The sequence below is a fragment of the Malurus melanocephalus genome, unplaced genomic scaffold (assembly GCF_030028575.1).
Source record: "Malurus melanocephalus ecotype Western Australia unplaced genomic scaffold, MMel_1.1 scaffold_1, whole genome shotgun sequence".
In the NCBI taxonomy this organism is placed as follows: domain Eukaryota; kingdom Metazoa; phylum Chordata; class Aves; order Passeriformes; family Maluridae; genus Malurus; species Malurus melanocephalus.
In genome coordinates, this window is record NW_026623233.1 from 9,374,507 (window position 1) to 9,394,250 (window position 19,744).

The 19,744-nt window shown below is 44.7% G+C and overlaps 1 protein-coding gene across 3 annotated transcripts in view; it reads left to right on the plus strand.

Annotated features, from left to right (window-relative positions):
* EDAR (ectodysplasin A receptor) overlaps positions 1–19,744 on the plus strand; it is a 70,982-nt gene that overhangs the window by 31,891 nt on the left and 19,347 nt on the right. For all 3 annotated transcript variants that reach the window (XM_057363805.1, XM_057363797.1, XM_057363786.1), the window contains exons 2-4: positions 13,057–13,125; positions 13,804–13,926; positions 14,942–15,123. In XM_057363805.1, coding sequence (XP_057219788.1) covers positions 13,075–13,125; positions 13,804–13,926; positions 14,942–15,123 — 356 coding nt within the window. In that variant the 5' untranslated portion in view covers positions 13,057–13,074. The remainder of the gene's footprint in view (positions 1–13,056; positions 13,126–13,803; positions 13,927–14,941; positions 15,124–19,744) is intronic.

Below are 19,744 nucleotides of genomic sequence, written 5' to 3' on the forward strand. Positions count from 1 at the left end.
AAGCAAAGCAAAACAAAACTCACAAAGACCAGTGAGAACCTCCTCCTCCACAAGCTCCAAAATACAGGGACTGATGAGCAAGCACAAACTTCCAGCAAGTTCTWCCTCTTCGTAGCCTAGAGGGATCCTAAATAGCTCWAACACTTCTGTCCAGCTCTGCTCCRAAACCTGTTCAAATATACCCAAAGGGGAACAAGAACAGGGACTGGGACTAGGGCAAGTCATCAGACACAGGTATAGTCCTGGTGCAGGTATCAGGATCTTTAGGGTCWGAAGATACCTTTAAGACCGTTCAGTCTAAACTTCCATGAGTGCAACTTGAGGCCATTTCCTCAAGAGTTCTATCTCTTATCACCTGGGAGRAGAGACAGACCCCCAGCWGGCTTCAGCCTCCTTTCAGGTGGTTCTGGAGAGTGATAAGGTCCCTTCTGAGACTCCTCCAGGCTAAAAACTCTCAGCTCCCTCATCTGCTCCTCATCAGACTTGTGCTCCAGATCCTTTACCAGCTTCATTGCCCTTCTCACACTTCAGCCCCTCAATGTGCTTTTTGTAGTGAGGAGTGAATATCTCATTTACATTTCTCTACACAGAAGAAGACACAGAGAAGYGCCCATCTCCTCTCAGCTCTGCAACTGCAAAACCATTATGAGGGTCCCAGTGAAAGGGGGATTGAGTTGCAGAAGGGATATGTCTCTCCCAGGGATGTGTCCTGGGCAGTCCCAGTCTGCCTGGCAGCTCAGGCTCCTCTGAGCTAACCGGTTCCTCCACGTGCACTGCTCAGGGCGAGGGCTTTGCTCAGAAAGGCAGGACCTGCCCAAGTGCCTTCTCTCCTGCCATGAGTTCCAGTGTTTCACCCATGGCAGCTGCTCTGTGTAGATGTATCCCTCAATTTCCAGCTCCTAGGTTCAGGCCAGAATACCTATGTGTCTTCCCTCGGGGAGGTGCATGACTAAGTTTTGTCCTACTGAGAAATTCTTGACTGTAATTCTTGTCCCCGTCCCCAGGCAGTTGGCACAGTGCAGCAGAACGCTGCTGGGGAAGCGTGAGCAGGTCTCTGTGCTGCYGTGGGGCACACATCCCAGCTCTCTGCCAAGATACCTTCTGCCATGCCTGCAAGTGAGAACTTGAGCCTCATCTCAAGGATGGTTTAAGGCTCATCCTGTTCCCTGTCCCGCTGCTCAGCCCAGGATGGCCCCAGTTCTGCTTCCTCAGCAAACCATGCCATTCCATTATGCTGTGGTTGCTTCCAAGCCTGGAGAACCTGTGCACTGCAATTGCCTCCAGCCCTGGAYGCCCCGTTCCATTTTCCAGAGTCGTGTAACCCAGGCTGCACCAGGCATGGAGCAGCCAGCAGGCAGGGCCCCTCCAAAGGGCAGCTGCAGCTTGTGCTTGGCTCTGCTGCCTTCCAGTTATGTCCCATTTCCCATTCCTGTGGCTCTGCTGCCTTCCAGTTATGTCCCATTTCCCATTCCTGTGGCTCTGCTGCCTTCCAGTTATGTCCCATTTCCCATTCCCGTGGCTCTGCTGCCTTCCAGTTGTGTCCCATTTCCCATTCCTGTTTCCACCCTCACTTCTCTCTCTCCAGCACAGGCTACTGGTCTGGTCAACAGCACCCATGCCTAGACTTTTGCCCTGGTTTCTGCTTCTGCCCAGCTCCATCCCTCCTGCCCAGCTGCCCTCTGGTCTTCATTTCTCTCCTCACCAGAGCGCAGGGAGCCCCGTCCCACCCAAACCCTGGTGGATGGGTGCGGCAGCGCCTTGTGGGGTTTAACTCTTGGTAGAGCTCAGAACAATTAAGGGGCCAGATGGATTCCTCCCACAGTTTGGCAGCCTGGGAGAGCTGGGATGTGCATACATTACCCCTGCAATCCTGCACACGGTGTTCTGACGCCTGTTTTCATGCCATTCCAAGCAGCCTTTGACGGATACAGGTTTGCAGCGTGCAGACAGGACCTTTGCCATGTCAAAATGCCTCCAAGCAGCAACCACCCATGTTGGCAGACTATTAGGTTTCTACAGAATTTTGACAAGCCTCCAGATGAACATCAAACCACCTCAAATCTCCTGAGGGGCTAAGAAGTAAAAAAAAAAAAGAAAAGAAAAAAAAAATCCCGCACCAAACTGATTTCACATGTCAGGATTCCCTGCAGCTTTGTAGCTAATTTAGAATCTGTTGATCCTGGTGCCAATAAATAGTTTAATCTATCTCTGTACTCAGACTTGGTTTCATCCTCAGTGGTAGTTTAGCTAGCAAGTCAGTCATCTCACAGTACATATAGGAGAGATATTAGTGCTTGTTTGTTCCGTGAAGCAGAATGTCTCACGGTAGCTGTACATTTCTCTGGAAATCTTGCTTTCTCTGAAGCAGGTGAGTGCTCTATTAATATATGTGCTAATGCACCGCCCCCCAGTGGAGCCAGAATCCAGTTCAGGAGATCGAGCATTGCCAACCTTCGCTCGTAAAGTGTGTAAAGAAAACACTCACGGGACATGGTAAATCAAAACATTAGATTAACCATTGGTTGGGCAGTGTTAAATCTATTCAGATGTGTTTTATGGGGAGGATGATTCACATCCTATTTTAAATTTGCAGTACAGATAGTGCTGTCCCAGAATATCTCCTTTCTCAGCAARCACTGCAGTTAGAGGGAGCAGAAGGTCTTCAGCTTTGTGGGTGGCACTTTACCTTTCCAAGATTCAAAGAAGAGCTATAGGAAGTTCTCATTTTTAAAAAATAGTCAAGTATAAAATGTCTAAAGGCTGATGAGGTATTACACATAACTATTAAAGCAGCTGTAAGGAGCTGTGTTTATTCACTACAACATCATCAACTGGTAGGAAAATGTGTCACTTTCTGGTTAGTAACAGAAAAGTTTRTATTTATTTGATCATATTGGATGTTTTTGGAGATAACTTTAAATATTGCCACTGGCTCCTTGTCTTCCAGTCATCCTAGGGTTGTCACTGTTTCACAAAGGTCCCTTTCCTATCATCATTTAGTTTTCTCTACAGCAACACAGAGTATTATAAAACCTGAAGTTAAGTTCACAGTAACCATCAGACTCATGGAATGCCCAAAGACTCTTTTATCAAAAAGCAGCTTTCGATAAATATTATAAATTTTAAAACATGCAACTGAACATCTAGATGGTAGAAATCAAGACAGTAAGACTTTGGCATTCACCATTGTGTCAATTATTCTCTGATGTCATCCTCTTCATGTTTTTCACGGTGTGTTTTTCACTTTTTCTGAGTTTTTCACTCTGCCTTATTTCCATCACACCACCTGTGTGTCAGGACAGCATAGTGCTTCTGAAACCACATCTCCATGTTTTCTTGTGCCTGTGTCACTGGAACGGGATGACACAGTAGATGTACTTATGAGTGATAAAAATATCTTTTCTGCTCAGCAGCTGAGTCGGGTTGTAGCACCATAAAAGGCWTCTGAATCAGCTAAATGACCAATTRATRGGGTGGGGAGAAGAAGAAATATAAACCGATGTGAAATGCAGTGTATTTGAAGAGAACACATGGGCTTGGTGTAGCAGTGCCCAAGCAGAGGCAGCAGCAGCCCTCCCCAGGTGAGTGGGGTCATGAAAACCTTGTAGTGTGCATGGCAAAAGCATCTCCTGGCCCAGCACGAGCAGCAGGAATGCCACTTCCTTCCTGCAGATTTATTTTCTGAACACCACCTAGGCTTGCCTTCCAGGTCATTGGTCTGCCAGCCTGAACTCCCCGCTTCATCTGTGCTTTCTGGAGCGCTTGCTGTCGGGTCAGCAGGTGACAAAGCTCAGCCTCCAGACCTTGCAGGGTGGCCTGCAGCAGGTGCAGTGATTTCTACTTACCCCAGTTACCCCAAATCCCAGGCCACAGGTACTGAGAYCCACACCTGCCCAGGGTAGCCATCCTGACAGCAGGTTTGCTCAGCTGCAGCGAGCAGCCCCTGGACAGCACTGACCCCTTCTTTCAAAATGTGCTCTCATAGCCTGTTCCCTCTCCTGCAAAGCCTATTCTCTCTCCTGTAAAATCACAAAAGAAATAGAGACATTGCACAAATTAGATATGCACTATGTCCTTGRTAGGTAGCACTTTGATCCTAAGTTCTCCTTGACAGGAAATTTAATTCCTAATAAAGCAGGTGCCATGGWATCCTTAAACTTTGATGAAACATTTGTCATTCATATGCATAAGGAACTTGAGATAGGTCCTACAGCTCCCATCAAAAGAGCAATTACTGAACTGAAGACTCCTGCCTGGTCTGTYCAAGCCAGTCTTATTTGAGTGAGTGTATTGGGCTGCAAGATGCAATGACAAGTGGCTGAGAGAGCCATGCTGGAAAGCAATGTCTGTCCCCAGACAGGCTGGGGGCAGTCACAAGGCTGCTGCTCGGTAGGAAGGAGGTCAGATTGTGACTTCCACAAGCTGACACCTTGTGTGGCAAGGTGGTGGTGTCTCAAAGTTTTCCTGAGCCTTGTAATGGTGGAGTTGGGAGAATAGGCACGGAGACAGAGATAGGTGATGTGTTTTATTAGACCAGCCGATAGACCTAGAAAACATAAACATCTCAAGCCCAGTTCCTTCATCAGGTCCAGCAAGCAGTAGCAAAATCCATGCTAATTGCAAGGCAGAAGCAACAATTCTTGGATCAATCTTGCTGTGCTAATAAATCCCTSCACATGAGAGAAAAAGGTGGTTAACACCTGTGGAGCATGGGGAGGTGTTACCTGRGAGCAAAGTGACAGGCTGTAAGCTCCCACAGAGAGGAGAAAAAAGGAGGAGGGGAGGAGAAAATAAAAAAAAAAGTAATTAGCACCTGTGCTGTATTTTTAAATACATTATTACATTTCTGGTATTTTGTAATTAACCCAAGTTAATTGTGAGCTCTTGGTTTGCATATTTCAGCCCAGAGGATAACCAGTTTTTAAAGCTAGCTTGCTACCTTGAAAGGCTCAGCTTGACATAGCCTACTAATGTGTTTATCAGATAAGGTACCACTAGGCTTAATGCTCTCCTTAATTAGGAATGTAAACACCTTCATTAAAAAAGAAATGAGGGCCTCRGAGAAATTATGAAGAGATTTTRTGATTATCRGCTCGAAAGAGAAAGTATTCCAACAGGGAAAGRTATTTCTCCCTCCTTCTCTAGCRCACATTGTAATTGCAGCCCTACACAGCATGTTGACCATAGAGATTGCACGGCCCTAGGATATGAGCTGATGTTTGGGACATGCAGGCTGAGCAGGGTGTGAGGGGCAGGCAGCCTCTCTGAAGGCATGTGTGTATAAACAGACATGTTTGTGTACACACGCGTGCCCATGAACAYGCCATTCCTGCAGAGGGGTCGGAGTGCTGGGCTGCAGCTCCAGCTCTCCCAGCCAAGCTGGTGTTTGCTCCTTCTCCTGCCTCTGCATGCCGTGCTTGGCAGAAATAGCAGCCTCAGCAGGTCGTAGCTCGCCAGTACCCACAGATGTGGGGGATTTGGTTGCTCAGGCATGTCCCTCTGCCCGGCACTGGGGCCAGGAGCGGGGTTTGGCCTCTGTGCCCCATCGCCTCTCTGAAACCCAGGGATGGGGTGGATGGGGCACASAGGGGCTGCTCCCATGGACCTTGCCCCAACCCCTGCTTGGGACAGCAGGGCCAAGCCCTGCCTGGTGCTCCAGGCCCTGTGCCTGCCCGGCAGCTGCCTCTCCCCTCGGGCACCCGGCACGGCGCCTGCTCGCTGTGTGGCCCCCGTTCCCAGCRGAGAGCTTCCCCTCCCTCCGCTCCCTCTCCCTGCTCTCCCCAACAATGGTGGCCCGGGCAGCTTGGGATGTAGTTTTGAATTTTAAATGCAGCCAGCCTTTAGTTTACAAAAATAATAAGTCCCCTTCAAAAACAGTTATGTAAAAAGTAGAATAATAAAAAACTTAATGTTTGTTGGCAGGGGACGTATCCCTTTGTCTGTAAGACGGAGCCTGTTGACAAACAAGAGGATTTTCTGGGACTCCAACATCAAATACCAAAGTATACACRGCCACGACCTGAAACTGCCTCCATCACCTTTGGCAGGCAGTGAAACTGCTGAGCTGTTGTTCAATGCACTTGGACAAGGAAGGAGAGTTCATGGCCAGGACCCTCCTGATGGCATCTGCCCCATGCAGGGACCTGCTTGGTGACACCTTCAGAGGCACCACCGTGCCCTGCTCCAGCTCCCTCCCACTGCCCCCAGCTGCTATTCACTGTGCCTGTCACATGCAGCAATTCAGATGTTTTCATGTAAACCATGGAAAAAACAGACTTGTATGTTGACCTCTCTAACAATATTTGGCTTATAGTTAAGAAATGCGAATGTACTCTAGAGCTAAGAACAGACATTATTTGTTGARTGGCCACCATGGGACTTCTATTTACAATTTCAATAAATTCTGTCAATGGTCACTGCAGGATTTAACCTCAGTTCCTTYCWKTAAAGCATTTCTAAATTTCAAYGATTGTATTTAAATAATGATAWAATAATAATACAATRATAATACAATAATAAATACKATAATAAATACAGTAATCAACRTTATTGTATTTAAAGTATKCCAGTGTCTGCACTGCTCTAAAAATCATCTGCTCCCCAAATACTGTGATCTTTGAAGATAATAAGCAGGTCCCAGGTGCAGACCATGAGAAATGGAAACAAAGTGTGAKCTCAAATCCTTATTGKACTTAATAATGAAAGACAAGACTCWGACGGTTCTTATTGTGTAACCTRTCATCYAGAAGAGTAAAGCACAGTAWAAAGGAAAAGRTGTTAGAAAAGCACCATCACTGCTTTGGTAGTTTGGATTTTCCTAATAAGCTTTTTAATTTTCTGCTCCAAATGGAAAGCTATACTTGTCCCAGGGGAGTTTCTGACCCTAAATTGTTTCAGTAATTTTACCTCGCCCCTGGAAGCAAAGTTCCAAAAACAAGTTTCCTGTCCCTCGGGTAGGAGTAGATGGGGAAACTTCTTAGGAAATGGTGATGGAGAAAGCACYGAGCAGTTGTGGCACCGGGCCAACCCGTCCGACAGAGAACGACAGTGCTGCTGCTCATTAATTCTGACCTTAAAAGTATTAGGGGAGTCTAGCATGTTCACTYGCAATTTTTCGTGGTGATGTAAGATCCATCTTCCCACTATTTCCATGGAAAACTGAGATGCCCTCAGGCAGCTGTGAGCTGGCAGCAGGGTGACCTCACCTGGGTGGTGGGGCAGGAGCTCTGCTGGGGAGGATGGGGTGCAGCCTCATGTGCCCCCAGCAGCACCACCTTGGCCAGGGCTTCTGAAAAACCCAGGCCCTCTGAAAACAAATACACAAGCAAGGAAACTRGAAGGAAAAATATGACCATTGTAGCACTTTCTGGCAGACATTAGGAGGAGGTGAAAATAATCAGGAAGTCTTCATGGAAATTACCTTAGAAAAACAAGCAGAGGTGGTAAGCAAGCCTATACCACTCAGGAGAATCCTTCTGGGGACTGGACAAAGAATCCAAGACTTTTCCTCCACTTTTATATATATATACATATATATCAGTAATATAAAGTTTCTGGTTGTATTTTCTTAATTATGCATCAGAACACAGCACAGATTTATTTATTTATAGTAAAAAAAAAAACAATAAGAAAGCAAAAGGGCCTATGTGACTTATCCTAAGATCAAAGCAGCCTTTTGACTGGGGGAGATGCAAATCACTGCTCACATTTTTGCCCTAATATTTTCTTGTTTGTGTGAAGCAGCACCAGCTGCAGTAGCTTCCATGGCAGGAGGTCTTGAGTGCCTTTTCCCTACAGTATCACTTCCCCAACAAAACATCAGCCTTTCTAGGATGAACATCACCGAAGCAAATGTGTTGTGGTGGCAGGTTGAGAGATCAATGAATTACCATTYTCATGCCCAAAAAATCTGTTCTGTGCTCGCTCCCCTCTCACTTCCCTGAGTGTTTTGGGGCAGCAGGAAGAAGGGTTGCCTGTGAGCCACATGCCCTGAAAGGACTTCGGAGCAGGAATGAAGGTCACAGTGGTCCTCCAGCCTGGCAGGGTTAAGTTTTTGAGGGATGCTGCTGTCAGGTAAAACCAATGTCAGCCCAGGGGAGAGGCTGGATCAGGACCATGCCAGCAGCCAGGGGCTGGGGTGCTGCTGGCTCGGTACCAGCCAGCAGTGTGTCCCTATGGGAGACCTCAGGGTCCTCTGGCACCTTGCACCTTGTTAATCCCCCCTTTCTGCAGAAATGTGTGTCAGCCCTGCAAAGTGTGCTGACAAAGCCTTTCCTTCTTTCCTGCTTYTGCTTTGTTCCTGGATGGTAGCCTCTTTTTCGCCTGAAGACCTTTCCATAAAGCTGATGGGCCACTTGCCTGAGAGCTGACATGTGTCTTTATGTAAGGTGAAAAAACAGGTTCCAATACCAACTTCCAGATGTAGTTTCCCAATAAGCAAGTCTGTAGGAGATGGATGGCTCTTCATTAGGCTCGATTGTCCCCAGGTCTCAACATGCAGTGCCCCCATTAACAAATTAAAGAATCTTTTGTCTCCTCTTGTCAATGCTGTTCCCACTGGAAAAAGTCTTGTTTCTGTGCCCGATCAATCAATTATTTTTCTGACAAATTGCCAGATCACAGGGCAATTAAAGTTTTATGTGTAGCTTGGGCTGTTCTCACTGTCTTTTGATGTTTCAGGTAAAAAGCAAGAAYAGAGTTGTATCATTTTAGCACTTTTTACATCTCTCTGAAGAAATTCTCAAGGTATTTTCAAGGTCAAAGTGATAAACAAACAGTGGAAAACAGTGTAGTTGGTGTGGTCCTACAAATGTAATAATGTATTACGTACGATGTATTTTCACAACAATGCAAACTGTAATTAAGGCTACAAAATGGTTTTCTTCCATCATATCTGTGTTTCCATTCACTTTTAATTCTCTGAGTTTATTCTTTCCCTGGGCATGCAGTGCCATCATTGTCATTCAGTGATGGGCTTYCCTCCTGGCAGCAAAACTCAGACTKCATCTTTTTTCAGAAGTCTGGAGCCAGGCTGAACTCTGCTGCTGAACTCTGATGCCTGTGAGGCCCTGCAGTGAGGATTACATGCTTATCTCAATTAAGAAGGATTTAGCAGCATCGGGAGCACAYAGAGATTATCTGCTGAGCTCATGCAAAAAACTGATAATCTGTGAAAAAGGTGGTTTGCAAAGCTCCTCCCAGAAACCCTGGGAACTCAGGGCAAGCACTGGGTTTGCTGGTGGCCCCTGYGAAGCACACACAACTTGCCCACCTTTATTTATGTGAAAGCCTTTGTCTTGTGTTCTGCTGTTGTCAATTGGGCCCTTGGATGTGGATTGATGATTGATAAAAATGTGCCAGCTATTTAGGGATTACATTCGTAGCCACAGACCTGATAACCAAACTGCTGCTYAGGAAACCCCAGAAAAGACCTATCAGAACTGGCAAAGATGTTTAAGACAGTGGCTGTGCCTTTCCCTCTCACAAGGTTAAGTCTTCTGTCCTTGAAGTGTATTTATGTCAATGATGAAACCAAAGGAATACAAAGATACCAAAAMCCCTCATCTCTCTACATGAGAAACATTTCTGTACTTCAATCCATGTGTTTGTTTTCCTCCTTTCTTCAACTGTATTTTAAAATACAAAGAAGTCTCTGATAGGAAATTATTTTTCCACTGTATTGCTTACTGAGGCCAGAGAACTAAAAGAACATATAAGGTCATCCATTGAAAGCTGTGAGCTTTAGTTTACCAGCTGTGGTAACCTTGTTGTTTGCACATTTCATATGTTTACTCTGATTACAATCATAGATAAAATCGTGGCAGTGCTACCTAATAATCTAAGTAAATTATCAAACTCAAAGGCTAACTACAACGAATGATGCTTTTCTTGCTTGGGCATCATGAACTGAGCATTTTCTGCCGGGTGATTTATTTGTTTAATTACTTCTTTTATTCACTTATTTATTTGTATCTGCCAGTTCTTGACAGGAACACRCAAGGACTGTATGGAAGGATTTTTGGTCTGAGAGGAGAAATATTTGAGTTAGAGGGTCCCAGTCATCTCTTTTCCTGTTCCCCAAATTTCTGCCTTTCAGTCTACAGGAAAGCAGCTGAGACAAAGAGTTTCTAGCATTTCTTGCTGTGGTTGCCACTGGAAAAACAGCCTTCCTTTTCCTGTCATCTTACGTGTATATTCTTACCAGCTATTAACGAATATGCCCAAAAGACAAATATAGCTGTAATTAGCAACCCCCGCTAGTCATGACGAGACTTGCTGTGTGTTGCACACCTGATCCACAAAGACACAGCTCTGTGTTTTACACCTCCTCTCCGGAGACACCCACACGTCCCAAACGAAAACACAAAGCAGGATCTCTGGAGGGCTTGGCAGACAAACTGCCGGAGATCCTGAATTCCTCAGAAGCGATACCGTAATCCCAACAAAAAACACACCTCCAGCTCCTTCCTGCTCACTGCCTCGTGCCATCCCACAGGAGACAGTCATTTGCTTCAGCAAAGTGSAATAGTTCATTAGAAACTGATTTCTTTTAATGGCTGGAGGCCATAATATCTGGTCACTCTTTTTCCTGCTTCTTGGCAGAAGCTGGCTGGTTGCCCATGTCTTCATAGGTGTCAGCTATAGACAAAAGCCATCTTGGCACTAGAAGACCCCTTGTTTTGTGGATGGGGTTAAAAAGTAGTGTGGATATAATTTACCATGCCTGACCACTGACAGCAAGCCCAAGGGCAGCCTGGCACATCTTGGTAGATATCCTGGCATATCTTGCCTTCAGCTGAGTAATTACCTTTGGCCCTACTGCCAGAAACCTCCTTCATCTCCCTCCCCCCATGCCTGTGTTCACTCCTGTGTTATAAATTTAAAGTAACTGTTTTAAGTTTTAATTCCAGAGGAGGAAAAAGAAAAACCACAAACAAACAAACAAACAAACAAACAAATAAAACCAGTAGAAATAATACAGCCAATGTATGGCAGTGTACGTGAATAGGAGGATGAATACCAAAATTTAACCTTTTGGATATTGCAGTTTGGGAGTGAAGTCTCCCCTGGAGTTCTAATCTAGCCATGTTTAGCAMTTTGAAATGGCTTTTTCCAGTTAAAATAAGTATTTCACATATGCTTGACATATTGCTGCATATAATGATGGAATGCAGGGRGAACAAAGTGTGTTTACATACAAAACATACCCCACATGCATATTTATACTAAGAGAGAGAAAAATATTTTATTTATGTATGTATAGCTTGACACTTTCAACATTTTATGTAAATAAATGCCAAATGAAGAAGATTGTACCGTCCATTGGTGGCCTACACTTCTTCATTTCCATTTTTGAAATCTGGCTGTGTTTRCATACAAGTACCTTAAACAGCAAACATCTGGGTGGCTTGAAAGCAACTGAATCGTGTTTTTGCTGTGAAACACACTCTTACTGTAAAGTTACAGATTCAAGATTTACTGCTGACATTTTTGGTTCTGAGCAGCCTCAGACCAGGTTTATAATAAATGTGATAGTTTATCAGTACCAGTGGGGACACAACCTTAATAATACTAATATCTAGGGTCTAACAAACTCTTTTATAATTAGGGTACAGTTTAACATACATATGTATTAACTTTTCCAGGCAACTGCACTGCCATAGACAAAACCTTCATCCAGTTTTATGTTTAACACTTTGTACAATCGAATTACTATTTTCCATCTCTTACCTCCCAATTTAGGACAATTTATCTCAGATTCTCTTTTGTTTCAAGGTTTCAAAGTGCAATTTCCTGCACAAACAAATGTACTCATRATTCAGGTTGTCCACCCACCCACCCAGTTACCTGTCTCAGCTAGCCCAATTGCTGGAAGGAACATATAAAGCAAGTTCACAGCTTGATGCTGGAGTGATATCATCTTTGCTTAATCTGCTTAGTGTTTAAAAATGTAGATGTTAGCAGCTATCTCAGTACTAGAGCACTGCTCTCATGTAAGTTAYATGCTCAAATGTGGCACAAAGCAGTAATTGTACTCTTCTGGGAGGCTAGAAGTCTTACAGTGTCTGAGAAATGGAAAATACAAAGAATAGTTTACATCTGCTAGGGCCAAAGTGTTGCAACGGTATCTCAAACATTTTCAATTGGAAACTCTGAAATCCCTAGGGCATATTATGTGCTGTAACAATATAATTAAATAAGTTGCATCATGCAATAAAGACCAATTTGTGCCGCCTTTTCCTGTCTCTTTTTTCACCTTAGAAAGAAATCCAGTACATGAATATGTAAGCTCTTTTTCAAAATTAWTYATTTTAAGAAACTAAATAAATTAGCACATGTGTTTGTAACATTGATTTCAGCCTTTCTTTTTCCCGACTGTTTTAATAACTTTTCAGATATCAGGGTTGGGTCATTCCGTGGGTTTAACTCCTTAAGTCTGGAGTTTTCTTAACAAGAGCAAAAAGCAGCTGCTGCTTCCTGAAGAAGGGAAAGCAGCTCTGGGCTTTTCTCGATGCATCTGCAGGAGCCAGCGAGGCAAGTGCAGCCCTGGGTCTGAGTGCCCACACTGCTTGCCACTGGCTCRTTCCCTGGCTCTGCTTTGGTGCCCCATAGGGATCTTTCCCAGACAAACCCCATGTAGTGTGGTCAGGCAGTAAGGGGTGTGGGCACAAGCCAGGCTACAGATCCCCAGCCCTCCTTGGTTTAACGAGCAGGATGCAGCCCTCAGCTCCTCCGCGGGAGGATTTCTCAGCAAGGCAAGAAGCGTCAGGATTCTGACTTGGTTCYTCATCTTTCACAGGTTTTTGTAAATATGGCAGGATTGGATTCCCTGCTGCCATCATCTTCTCCAAGAGAGGGAAGACGTGCAGTAGGGGTGTGTGGAGTCTGTGTGTGTGCACYGCTGCACGTGCACATCTCCCTCTCTCTCTGTTCAGACCTCCGGGCATCACTCCCATSTAACCTTTGTTCTGCTCGGGAGCCCTTCTGTTCTTATTTTGGCAACACGCACACATATTTACTCATGTTCATAAACAATCACCAATTCTGTCTTTTCAGGTAAAATATCAAGAGASCATGGCTCACCTGGGTGAACGCAGATGGACTCACGTGTTCCCTTTCCTGGTGGTAGGTATTTCTGTATGTGCATGTGTGTAAAGATAACAGGGTTCTGCTTGGGTTATTCACAACCAGCTSTGAATTATGGCAGAACCACACACGGCCTAGGGACTAAACCTCAATGCAGTGATCCGTTTTCATTCCATGAAACACCTGAGAATGTGCTGTTTAAACTGTGGCTGCTAGGGAGGAAGGGGAAGGAGAAGGGCCCAGAATGGAGCAGAGACAGAATGTGCTGGAAGAGCAGATGAGCCGGGTGTCACATGAAGCACAGCCCTATTGTGGCTGAGGCCCGGGGCAGTGCTTTATCTTGGGTTGCTCAGTTGTCCCTTGCAGTCACATTTATAAAGGTTCCTTAGGGCTGGGAGTGGTGAGGGTGTGAACTTGAGTGTCTGTTTGTGCAGGAGAGCCTGTGAGTTACAGCCTGCTGTGTTTCAAGGAGTGGCTGTGCCAAAAGCATGGGTGTCAGTCTCTGAGAAACACTTGGAAGGACCAGGGTGCTGAAAGCTGCGCCTGCTTCCATCCCAAATAGTGTCACTGCTTCTGCTTGTGAGCTTTAGGGCTGTTTGACACCGCAGGGTGGCCCTGCTGCCTGTTGGGYCACAGCAGCTGGGCAAGGGGAGGGGGTGAGGCACGGAGGGTGAAGGCAGTGACAGTGACAGTGCTCTGGAATCTCTCTGGTGACAGGTGTCCCTGGTGTACTCTGCCAGTGCCGAATATTCCAACTGCGGTGAGAACGAGTACTACAACCAGACCACGGGCATGTGCCAGGACTGCCCCAAGTGCGAGCCGGGTGAAGAGCCTTACATGGTAATTTCAGCTTCTTCTGAGGGTGGGGGGCACATATCCAGCACCAAATGCAAAAAAACAAATGCTTTGTTACGTGGCAGTAATGGATGGAAAGGAAATGGGGAAGGCTTCGAATGCCTGAGCCCTCACACCTCCAAATGTGCCCTGAGAGCGAGGCAATCCACATCCCAGGAGCAGCCTGGTGAAAGGGTAAAAATGTTCCATACACAGTCCCTGCCAGTCCGTTCTCATCTCAATATTCAGAATCTGATGCTGACATTCCAGCACACAGTGATAATTTGGTCAGCCTGGCCCCCCACACCGACAAGTTCCTTTTGCTCTCCTGCTAAGATATTTTGGCWCTAGAGGAACTTGGATGTTTCTGCAACATTTTAAATTATGGTTCCTAAGTWACCATTTGATTTACAGCAGATAATTGTTGCTTATTAAAAAAAAAAATAAATTACTGAAATCCTGTTTGGTTTTAATGGGATAAACATCCTATTGCAAGCATTTCACGCAGTTGGTAGTCCTGAATAAATATGTTTGGATAATAACCAGTTTGGTTTAGTTTTATTTAATCTAACTGTAATGTTCAGCTGGGACATGTGAGTTCAGAGGTTACAAAATCTCATCCAAACATTGCTTTTTGGGCTGTTCCCTGTGGACTCTCCCAGCATGAAAGCTGCTGAGAGCTTTGCTGCAGCTGCGTTTCTCCTGCAGGAATCTTCTCCACACTTCCAGTTCACTTTCTATCTAAGCAGCAGCTGAAATTCACTTCCACAGTTCGGTCTGCTATGATAGCAGCAGTATGGGGGCCACTTACAAGGACTGTGATGCTTCAGCCCCTTCTCCCTCTCCAGCACACAGCTTGCTGCATCCCTCTATCCCTGCATGGCCTTCCTGGACAGACACCGACAGGCCCAATGACAGAATTATGTCCCTTCTGCCCTTCGTGCTGCAGATCCTGCTGTGAGCATTCCCTTCTCTGGTGTGCAGCACAAATCTGCATTTCAGTGGCTGTGTGTTGTTGCAGACATGTGGATATGGCACCAAAGATGAGGACTACGGCTGCGTCCCCTGCCCTTCAGAGAAGTTTTCCAAAGGAGGTTATCAGATATGCAGACGGCACAAGGACTGCGAGGGGTTCTTTCGAGCCACGGTCATGACCCCTGGGGATCAGGAGAACGATGCAGAGTGTGGTCCTTGTCTCCCAGGGTAAGGATTTATCCATGGACTTTCGCTCTACCCAAGGCACTGCCAAGTACTTTTTTAATGTCAAAATCACTTCATGTCAAAGCTGACTGGAGCTACAATACTGGTAAATTATGCTTTTTAATCTCTGCTAAAACAATCCATTTAAATGTTTCAAAAGCATTGGTGAGTTTAATAAATCATAGAACCATAAAATAGTTAGGCTTGGAAGGGACCCTAAAGAAGATGTTTTTAATCTTACTGAAGTATCGCTGAAGAAATAGATGTTTGGAACAATTAAAAACTTTTTCTCTTACTAGAAATGGAAAGGGAAAAAGCACAGGTGCGCAGTGCCATTTTAAATACTCAAAAAAATCCAGCTTGGCCTCCAGCTGTAGCTTCAGAGAGCCACCTTCTAAGTCCTGCATCCTACAAATGAGCTGCATGAAAGCACCTTGAATACCCTGCAGAGCCTATGCTGGTACCAGAGCATGTTCAGGAGCATAAAATATCTCCTCTCCAGATGTGAACAGCTGGCAGTTTGTCAGCAGTTGACAGCATTAGGTAACATAGCAGTTCAGTGAGATTTACCAAAGCATTTCACTCTCTCAGGGTCCTCTCTACACAACAGAAAGGAGTGTAAGGAGCTGTTAGTGTGGTGTGTGCAGTGTTCACAGTCAAAAAAGGTTTCAGGACTGGCTGAAGGCATCTAAAATACATGCTGATTATTGAGTTCATCTTTGTAATGGTCTCTTATACTCAGTATAATTCTAATAGTAATGGTGCAAAAGAAATTGCTACATTGGAAATGTCTATCCTCGACAATATTGCACCTGAAGGTCTGCAAACCCAAGCAGATATTTGCACTCTCAACATATTTTTGTAGGGTGAGCAAATACTCTGCAATACAACCTCACCTCACATACCTTTTCAGTTTCTGCCACTGTGTCTCTTTGGTTTAGAGAGCAATTTCTAGTGACTTTTKGCTTTTGTGCAGTTTGCAGATGTTGTATAACCCACCCTCCCTATAGCATGGGAAGCCCTGTGAAAGAGGYCCTGCAAGCTTCCAGGTTTATTTTATCAGTGAGTCTGTGTGAAATTTTCACAGTTTACAAATAAAATGAAGGACTTGTGTAGCTGCCAGCCAGACTGATGATGTGATTTGAAAAAAAGCTCCCTCTTGACTTCCCCTCATACATCATSAAGAGCAAGAAACTTAAATAGTGGTCACAGTTGCTGTTTTGCAATTTCTGTCGGGACTAATGAGGTCACCCAGGCAGGAGCAGGGTGCTGGCTGAAAATAATCAGCTTGCACAGCTGGTGCTTGGGGAGAAATCTCAAAACATCGTGTTTGCACAGGTGTAGCCTGTAGCAGAAACTGCTCTGCTGGAATCTGGCTGAGTGCTGCTGTGTCTGCAACGCTCAGGTCCTGGGATTGTTTGGCAAAGCCAACAGTTCGGGAGAAACACCCTCCCAGTCCAAGCTTCAATAGATGGAATTCTCTAGATAAACTAAATATGAGCTAAAACAAGCTCTGAAGCTGCCCTGGCTCCTCGTGCTATGTAGAGCCCTCAGAGTTTGCTGCTGTGTGCTGGTGGGGGAATGCAGAGCCTGTGTGTAGAGCAGAGAGCTGGTGAGCAGCTCATTGTTCCCATTGTCCCCATTGTTCCCATTGTCCCCATTGTCCCCCAGGCACCAGGGGGAGTGACACATGGCAAGTGCTCCCTTGCCTAGGCAGTAAATCTCAGGGAGCCCCTGAGTCGTTGTGAGGGATAAAAACAAGGTTTCCATTTTCAGACGACTGCTTCCCTAACACTGCAGACCTTCCCAAGGTACCAGCTGAGGTGCTGCTGTCGGCACTGAAGGACATCTCATCCCTTTGCTACTTTTCAGCAGCTCAGTAAAGCAGCCTGAGGAAAAGATGAGCATTTGGCACATTCRGTGCAAAAGTTTTCAGACAAAATACCACTGAACTGGCAGCCTTTTCCAGTGGCTAAAGTGCCATCCTCTATACTTTACCTTAAAATAAGTACTGGATAATTATATATGTTTTCTTCTACTTTCTTTTTTTTCACCATTACTAATGACCACTTTTAGGGAAGGAGACTTTTGGTACAAGAGAAGAGGTCATCCACTGCTTCTTTGTGTTCCCTCCCATATAAAATAAAAATAACACTGTCAYGCTCACAAGCAGGATGCAAGACAGGGAAGATTTTAAAGGCTTAGTTCCAGAGCTGTAATCCTGAAAATCAAAATTTTCCAAAATTTTTTCACCTCCAGTGAACTCTGGAGGTACCTWGACTGAACCTCCTGRGACACTGCAGGCTTTGTGCTCTGCYCMCACCCAGAAGCTCTTCCATCATGCCAAATAGRACAGGTTCAGAATGTGGAAATCAGGAGTGACTCAGATCATTTCCCTCAATGGGGTGATCCATTAGGTGTTCCTGGAGTGTGACTGAGATCACAGCCAACTGCAAACAGCAATGGCAGAGCAAGGGTCCCTCTAGCCTGGTCACGTGTCCTCATTCAGTAGTGGCCATCAGGAGTAAGAACAGGTCAAGTATAAATAATACATATTCCTTATGCTGTTCCAGCACCTATTTTCAGCTTGGGGTAAGTTCTCAATTCCCTTACAAGACAGAATTGCAAGGGATTCATTTCCTTTTTAAATGCATTCAGAAATGCCTCCGCTGCTGACGCTTCCCCATTTCATGTGTTTCTCCATGCTACAGCAAATACAGGATCAGTTCTCTTTTCTCAGAGGTTTTAAGAGAAGGAATGAGTGCATCTCTGCTTTCTGCATGAAAACGTTTAGCCAGTGAATTTCTAATGAAATTAAGTCCCACCCCTGCTGTTCTGAATAAGGCAGCAGATGCCTCCACCAAGGATGCTCATCATCAGCAGAGAACAGCACCCATCCCTCTCCACCTCCTGCCCCAATCCCATGTTCCCTGTTCCAGAGGGAGGGCAGACCTAAACCCAGGTCCAAGTCCCTGAGTCTGGCATGTCACTACCAAGGTTAGCCCAGGATAAGGGACTATGGTGTTGAGCAGRAAAACAATTTCCATTTTTCAGTCTAGCCTTTATTCTTGGATTTTGCCTGTAGCCCYTCCAAACCTGAGCCTGGCAGGTACCAAGGAAAGAAAGAATAAATCTTATAGTGGAAGAGTTTCACATAACACTGTGAAAATTAATTTTTTCATTATTGGGTTACTTCTCCATAGTTGATATAAAATATTCACTAATTTCCAACATTACCTTTAATATCTGGTGCATTGGAAAGTAACCAGAAACACCAATTTGTTGCCAGCACTTCATGGGGGGTAAATTAATAATGTTTGCAGCTGCAGAGCTTCCCACTCACATGAGTGAATGGTTGCCTGCCATGAGCATCCTCTTCAGTTTTCTTTACATGCYCTCCACCATTCTGCATTGTGGTGAAAACCATGAATTATTGCACCAGCTTGATTTAATTAAGGGTCAGAAGGATTGTTTGTCTTTCCTAAACCAACACAGCTATTAGACTGCACATCCTAACTGTCCTGTATTTTAGTTCATAGATTTATATTTGTCTTTGGCCTTCCAATCTTTTGTTTTGGGGTTTGGCAGTCTTCTCTGGTGTATTTATTAACTGCTTTACAACCTAAAACTATGTAAGACCCCATAAGAGAGGAAAGATGAAGTTTTGCTCTTGAGAGAGTGGTAGAGGGGCAGATGGGGCTCAAGAGATATTTGTAGGAAAGAGTGAGGGTGAATCTTTTAAGGAAATGAGGAATGATGTGTAGTTCCCCTACTGTCTGAGTTTCCTCCTGTCCCTCTCTCCCCCTTGCATCCCTGTGTAATCCATTTCCTGGATCTGYATTCCTTATCTGTCATTCATTAATACACCAACTGATTTTGATGGACTGTTCCAGCAGYGATTTCCTAATAATGCATACATTTTCCAGGAAAAAAAAATCCCAACCATACTGCACATGCATAGACGGGTACATAAGAGCAGGGAAACAGATTCCCTGTTGCATAAAATGCTCGTAGAGTTGAGTTCCTGTCCAAGATGAATGGATTATGAATTTATTCATCTCTTCATTAAAATATGTAGTGATTYACAAGTGATTTGTAAAGACTTATCCGTAACATCAACAGTGTGATGTTACATCAACATATGTATGATTCTGATGTAATTGCTCATTAGGGTGCATGTGGATCCAACTCTTGAGTAGCCAATTACCTTATTTCAACACTAACTTTATTAGCAGCCCAGGAATTCAAATTATGAAAACCTTTTCTTCACACTGTAATTCCACTATCAAGGACTAGTTTRTAAACAATACAGCAAGGAAATAGAAAACTCAAACCACACCTGTAAAATCTAATCTGCCTTGCCCTGTAAGGGTGATGTTTTCCTGTATTTTTTATTATGATCAGGCTCGGATTTGGTTCTAAGATTACAGAGATTTTTCTTATGGCATTTGTGAATAAAATTAGCCAACCATATCCAACTGGTGGTCTTGCTTGAAAGACTGCTGCTTCAAAAAACAGCATTCTCTTATTTTGAAAAATCTTATTTCAGAGCATGCTGTAAACTGCAGCTTGAACTCAGCAGGGAGACTAATGTTGWTTTAGGCAATATTGCCACGTCTTGTCA